At 35.6% G+C, this 7,461-nt stretch overlaps 1 protein-coding gene across 1 annotated transcript in view; it reads right to left on the reverse strand.

Moving 5' to 3' along the window:
• Positions 1-7,461, reverse strand: part of TMX3 (thioredoxin-related transmembrane protein 3) — a 71,683-nt gene that overhangs the window by 51,479 nt on the left and 12,743 nt on the right. The window contains exons 3-4 of the mRNA XM_012657575.1: positions 5,144-5,183; positions 4,584-4,707 (exon numbers count right to left, since the gene is read on the reverse strand). Coding sequence (XP_012513029.1) covers positions 4,584-4,707; positions 5,144-5,183 — 164 coding nt within the window. The remainder of the gene's footprint in view (positions 1-4,583; positions 4,708-5,143; positions 5,184-7,461) is intronic.

Genomic DNA, 7,461 nt, shown 5'->3' on the forward strand with positions numbered 1-7,461 from the left:
TGTCATTATGTGTCTAACATGAAAAGGTCCGGGATGCTCCTAAATAGCCTGCAATGCACAGGAACACTCCCCTCCACAAAAGAAGACCAGATTACCTGGCCCAATAGCGCAAGGTTGCTAAACTCTGAAAAATAGTCACTAACCTCCCCCAACCAAAAACAACAACGACAACAACAAAACCCAGAATTATCCAGCCCAAAATTTCAATAATATAAGGTTGAAAAACCCTGAAATACAGTCATTTACCACAAATAGTTTATAACCTAGAGAGGTAAAATTAATTCGTTATTATAATCTGTGAACAAGAAAGCAGATGAATACTATTAGCCAAATGTCACTGAAAATTTATACATCAAATTGGTAAAATATGATCTTTACCATAAAATGATGTCACATTTAGGTTGGAGGGTAAACAGAATTTCAATGGTTCCATAACAATAATCAGCATATACCATTACAGGCAGCATTATGTCATATTTTAACTTCTGAATGAGAAACATTTTTAGTATGTGTATCTGAAAGTGTAGGTACAAAAAGGCTAAAACACATATCTAAATTTACAATGGACATTATACAACTCTTTTCATATTATTTGATTATGATTATTATTAGTTAAAACCACGCATCTAAAATTTTGAGTACAATTCCAAACACAAAATAGGATAAATCATAGTAGTTCAAATTTCTCCAGTCGAAAAACTCTATACACAGATATTTGTTGGACTGAGTCTGATGACATTTGCTTCCAATTACTGCAATTACATGATTGACAAATAAGCTACCATCAAAGACTCTCAAAGATTTTATACACTTTATCACTTTGAATAATCCTACCCCATTCTGAACCAAAATCCTGCAACTACCTATCCATCAGAAAAAAATTCTCAGCAGGATCATCTGAAGTGTAGTTAAAAATACACTTGCATGACCCAATCTCAACGATTTTCATTTGGTAGGACTGGTGCAGGCCTTCAGAATCTGAATTACCAACGACTATCCAGGTAATCCTAATGCAGATAGTCTACAGACTACATGCTGAGAAACACTGATATCTGACTGCTTAAAAAGCAATCTTTGAGGATTGAAGCAATATCTATAAAAAAGCCAAACCTTCGGTATTCTATAGGTAGGCATAGAATAATATTGACAGATGGCTTGAAAGAAAAATTTAATTTCTTTACCTGTTTGATTCCAAGTTCTACTAAAATGTCTGTATTTGAGCTACCTTAAAGAATTTAAGATAACTTGGAGAATGACAAGCCAAAAATCTACTTGTAATTTCTAAGTTTTTGAATACCTAACAACTTTTTCTCCACAGCACATAAAATATCTCCTTGATGCTATATTTAAGTGGATAATCCATCACTGACAATAAACTTTAAATAACACTAGACAATTTGCTTATCTTTATCGGTTATTGTTATGTCTCTCCAGACAAGAATGTAAGTTCCATGAGAACAGAAATTTTTACATTTTGCTAGGTGGTGTATCCATCCTAACATATGATAAGTACATTCAAATCTGCTAAATGAATGAATGCTCACTCTACTCTCCCCTTTTTACAAAGGGATGATTTTTTCAATAAACCATGTTTGGATGATTCAAGTAGCCACAAGGATTTATAAGCAAGCATCACCATGCAGGTTGGGATGTAAGTTGTGAGAGAGCAGTGGAGGAGGTTTAGTATTCCATATCCAAAGAGTAAATTATATAGAGTGCATAAAAGCATCTATGACAATGCCTAGCAGCAGGTGGTCCTCAGTATATACTGGTTCACCTTTTCCTTTTCCCAAGGCTAGATGGTTTGCTTGAGATACATGTATGTTTCCTACACTGCTACCTCTATAGAGATTTTTTTCCCCTCCTATTAATTCAACATAATACAATGCTAAGTGAACAAAAAATAAAATTTATAAACAATCATGGCACAGAGGCAAAAATTAAACCGCTGAATAGTTCAAGAAAAATTAAATTTAAAAAGCCCCATCATAAAGTACCTAAAAAGTTGCAAACTGGATATGAAGCCTAAAGACTTATAAGAATATAACCTTTTAGTCATAGCATTTAAAACATTTTCTTCTTTAAACTATCTAGCAAAAAAAATCCTGCCTACTTTTTCCATTATCATAGTGCCACTTAATAAGTAGTAGTACATAGGAGCACTTAATATTGAATAATAAACCAATGAACTAGATCTGTAACAAAAAAATTTGATTTATTGTAAATTGTTAGTTATCATGAAAGCATCACATGACTAGTTTACTATTAAAATTTTTACTGATTTATATACATTACTTTTCTCATTGACTATTTTTCTTTATATCCCCAAACTCCTTTACACATGACTCTATTACTTCACTGAATGATTCAAGTGATCACAAGAATCTGCCATTTTTAAGACTTTATTGTACTTATTGGTGTATTTATCTTTCTTCCTCTATTAGGTCGTAAACATTTCTAGGACAGATAGGATTTGTTTGGGTCTTTCTTTAATCTCTAGAGATTAGCATAGGGCTCGACAAACAGGAGTTAGAAAATAAATACTGATTGAGTGAATAAATAAGTAAATGCATCTATGAATGAATATATGTATGCAGGTCTAATCAACATATATATCTAGACACAAGAACTTACTTTCATGAGCAATAGCTGAAAGCAGTAACTTCCTAAACACTGTTAAAAGCTTATTTTAAGAAATATTAATTCAAGTATATTAGCCTTTCTCTAACAATTTCCTGCCATTTATCTCTTCTTCTCTCAAAATTTCAACAATTCATTTGTGTGACTCAGTAATTCCAGCTCTAACATCTTACCTACACTCTAGATTCCCTATTCACAAACATCAGTAAAGCGAAAGACCACGAATTCAAAACATCTAATAACTTCAAAACACATGCAAAATTAAGCTGATTCTTTTCCATATAACCATTGGTTATATCATTCAGCAACTATGCTAAGAATCTTATATACCACTGTTCTTATTGTTCTTTTTTTTTTAAAACAGTGCAAAGCCAATCTATTATATATCTGTGATTTTACTCTTGAAAATGTTTCTAAGAATTACTGTTTCCACTTGCTTCTACTGCTACCACCCAACCCTGGGATCCCAGCATCCCACAATGGACTCATAAACAGTCAACTTAGATGATCTTCCTATCTCTGTGCTTTTTCATACTACGAGTTGTTGCCAAATGTATTTTTATAAATTCATTTGTCTTCTCAAAAATGTGCATTACCTCTCTAGTGACCATTGATAAAATCCAAAACACTTTGACTTGGGAGGCTCTTGACAATCTGGCATTACCCTTTGGCACCACATATGCGCAGCCATTGTGCTGGGGGTTTGAAATATAAAATATTAATACAATCTTCACAACCTTGAGGATTATCACTTTCCCTTACAGACACAGAAACTAAAATTAAGAGAGGTTAAGTACTTCCCTAAAGCCACAAAATTAGGGCATAACAAAGTTGAGATTAAAACATAGGTCTGTTTGTTCCGAAGTACAATCCACAGTAAAATGCTGATTTCCTGAATAGAAATATTCATTACATACTTCTACTTTCTTCATTTAACCAAAGGAAAAGAGAACCTAGATTTATTGAATACAAAGGATTTTACATGTGCTGCATCATTCAACCCTCAGAACAACCAATAAGAGAAGCATTACAATTAAATATGTATCAATATAGAAACCGAAGCTTAGAGGTGTTCAGAACTTTCCCAGTGTTACATACAGCAAAAGCAGAGCCAGGATTTGAATCCAGGTCTCCTTCTGAAAGCCATGTTCTTTCCAAATTCTATGATGCCTCATACTTCTCTAAACTTAATTTCTTCTTTTTCCAAATCCTTTAAGATAGGTGTTGGTAAATTTTTTCTGTAAAGGGTCATATAATCAATATATTAGGCTTTCTGGGGCATATGGCCTCTGTTACAACCACTTCGTTCTGCCATTGGGGCATGAAAGCAGCCACAGACAACAGTAAACAAGTGAGCATGGCTATGTTACCATATAACTCTATTTACAAAAATAGGCAACTGGACAGATTTAACCTATGGGCCATAATTTGTCCACCTCAGCTTCATTCTATTCTCTGGTACACACTCATTAAACTCATTTTTAACTCTAAGATTTTGCTTAATATTTTTTCCAATGTGAATACTTTCCTGATTCTCACTTGTAGTTATCCAAAGTCAATTTATCCTTCAAGTTCCTATTTATTCCTCTACCTGCCATCTCAGAATACTCAGACAACAAACTTTCTTCTTAACTCGCACAGCAATATCAATAGTTTAACATTTAACACTCTACTTTCTGTAGCTGCCTCATGTAAACTGACTATTTCAAGTGGGCTCAAAGTAGGAAAACACATCTGTCAGGCATAAGATTAATGTATACTGCATATGTACTATTCAATGGCTAATTCATTTAACTCATAAAGTATACAGTCTTAAATTATTAAGATAATTTTGACTTTACGTGAGCAAAAAAAAATTCTTCCTCCCACATTGAATACTGCTGCATATAATTAAATAATTTTCCTATGAGAACAGTAAAACAATAAACTAAGGAAAGACTTACTAGAATAGGAAGTAGCATCCATTTTTCCAACTTTAACTGGAGAACCAATGCTTTTCATCTCAAGACCAACTTCATTCCAAACTGGCTCCAGTTTTTTACAATGGCCACACCATGGTGCATAGAACTTGTTAAAAAAAACAAAAAAACAAAAAAAAAAACAGATAACCATTAAAATCGTGTGCTACTGTGAATATCAATCTTAATATTTAAAGAATCTCTTTGACTAAACGATCTGCTAATAATCTGTTTTACACAAAAAATTTAAGTTTAATTTTTAAAGTAGTTACATAACAAAAGATAAAACATACATAAACCTAGATAGGTTAACTCCTAGCATATACCCCAAAACTGATACAATTTGAAGTTCATTTTAAATGACTATTGATACCTACTTAAAACAGAATCTCATTTTAATATAAAAACCCAAATATAATATTTGAGAAAACAAATTGAGCATATACATAAGCACTAACTGTATACTGCCATCTTTAAATGGAGAATAGAAAATAGTACTTAAAATGGTAAGGGTGGGTAATTAGCATAAAGATTTATATACTCACATCTACAAGCCAAATGTCATCTTTTCGATTATCTTTAAACCTAAAGAAACAAAAAGAAAAATAAATCTTTGTATGTTGTATCTACTTTACAATTCGAAAGTATAGGTAGGGATAAAAAACTGATAAATATGGGAGCATGGAACAAATATTTTCTATAAATTTGTATGTAAAATTTTTATTCAGTGATCTCTAAAGCATACTCCATCCACTAAACACCTTAAGAATAAAAGCTAATTACTTGGTCAAAGATAACGGCAGAAAGGAAATCAACAAAAAGAATTTAAGCAGGACTCAGTAGAAACACAAATATATGCCCCCTCACACTTCTACTTTACACCTATGCAGAAAAGTTAACATAGCAGACCTGAGGCTGCTATGCTTAGAAAGACCCATTTGCAAGACTGTCCTTGGTTGGCATCTGTGACCTTGAGTTATAGAAGGGTTCCCACCATTTCCTGGAACGTGGCTCCACGTTCATTAAATGTTTGTGAAAAGTATCCAACTGGGGAATTGCTGCATTGAGATCCAAGATCGTTTGCCTGAAATGTATAGTCCAGGCTGGGATAATCTTTTATCCCACCATCAGCCTGTTAAGTTTGTCCTTTACTCTATTAAAATATTCACCCAACCCTGTGAATTAGGGATGACAATGTAAAGTCCATTGCATGCCCCATGATTGAGCCCATTGATGTGTAGCTTGGGCCAAAAATCCAGGGCCATTTTCAGATGCAATGTTCTCAGAGTATCTGAATGGGAAATAAGGATGGTCTTGTAAAGTGTGGGCCAAGTCAGTGGAACACAGGAGGCTAGCTAAGCCAAACCCAGAGAAATGTCAACTGCACACAGGATCAAGAGAAACACTATGGACTGGATAAAGGGCCCACTGGCTTGACAGAGCTGTTCCTGGGCAGTATTTTTAGCCTTAATCAGGGTCTGACAAGCAGAAAAGCTTTTTCAATCTGTTTTGGTGTCTTCTCACAACTGTGGCAAGTCCATGTGTTCTTGCCCAGTATAGGATTATGTCGTGAATTTCCATGGGCCATACTCTTGTGGATTCAAGAGGCAATTGGTGTTATATCTGCTAGCTCTGGAGTGAGGAACAATTCAGTTTCCACATTTAGCTGACAAGCATAATAAAGACCCTTCATTCGTGTAAGGTCCTTTCCGGTGAGCGTCCACATGGGTAACAAAACAATTATTAGGATCAAAACCCCTTCCTCCTCCTCAGGCAGAGTTGCCACTCTCAGGGCACACTGAAGGAGGTGGTCTGTAGTGATGCACCCCACACGCACCACTAAGTTTAGCAAGACTGCCCCCTTGCTAACAATGGTTCCCCTCAGAATCAAAGTTTCTGTAAAGAGTCCACTAGCACTCTCCAAGACCCATTAGTAAGAATGGCTAAGTGCCTCCATGGGGCAGTCAGGGTCAGGCTTTTTGCTCTTCTAGAACAACACAGTATTCAACTGACTGTACTCAACTAATTATCCTTTCACTGTCCCAATTTAGTCAGGTATCCAGGTGGTCAATTAAGGTATCCAGGTGGTCAATTAAGACAATGAGCTACACTGTAAGTAACAATCAAACCTTTTTCCACTTGTGACAGTGCAAGCCAACAGACACAAAAGATGCACCAGCTCCTCAGTGCTCCATTCTTCCCCATGAAACAGCACCAGGAGAATGCCAGGTGGATGAAGTACTGACAGGAGAATTCATCCCACTGCAGAGCAACACTGAACAAAAAGCCTTCTGCCTCTTTACGAGGAGGACAAGAGGAAAAAGGACTAGGAATGGAAAAGTGCCTCAGCTGAGGCCCTCGATAAGGATGTTTTGGCCTTGGGAAATGCCTTGCATGAGGCTCCAATAAGGAGGCCTCCAAATAGATGCCACTGGGCTAGGAGTACAAATATCCACATGAGCATGGCTGGTCTGGGGGGCCTGAGTCCTTGACTACAACTCCCTCCAGAGACTGCAATGAACTAGTTGTGCACCAACTTTGGTGTGAGGAGGGCACCTTGCCCCCAGTGGCCTGCCAGGAAAAGCCTTGTAATTGCCCACCGTATGTGTGAAAGATCACACACAGGATTTTGGTCTGGAGCCGGACTCCTCACCTACCGTAAGGAAGGCCTTGTGATTAATCATATGATACTACGAAGAAAAATATAGTGTGGTTATCGAATTCCAGCACTCAGTATAATTAAAGGAAAAGACACAACAAATACAAGGTAAAAAGATTTTTAAAAAGTTAAAATATTTAAAAAAAATTATTTAAAATATATACTCACGATTCATCTAAATCTTCTACAAATCCTTTACAGAGG

Source organism: Propithecus coquereli, unplaced genomic scaffold (genome assembly GCF_000956105.1).
Source record: "Propithecus coquereli isolate 6110/MARCELLA unplaced genomic scaffold, Pcoq_1.0 Scaffold55, whole genome shotgun sequence".
Lineage (NCBI taxonomy): Eukaryota > Metazoa > Chordata > Mammalia > Primates > Indriidae > Propithecus > Propithecus coquereli.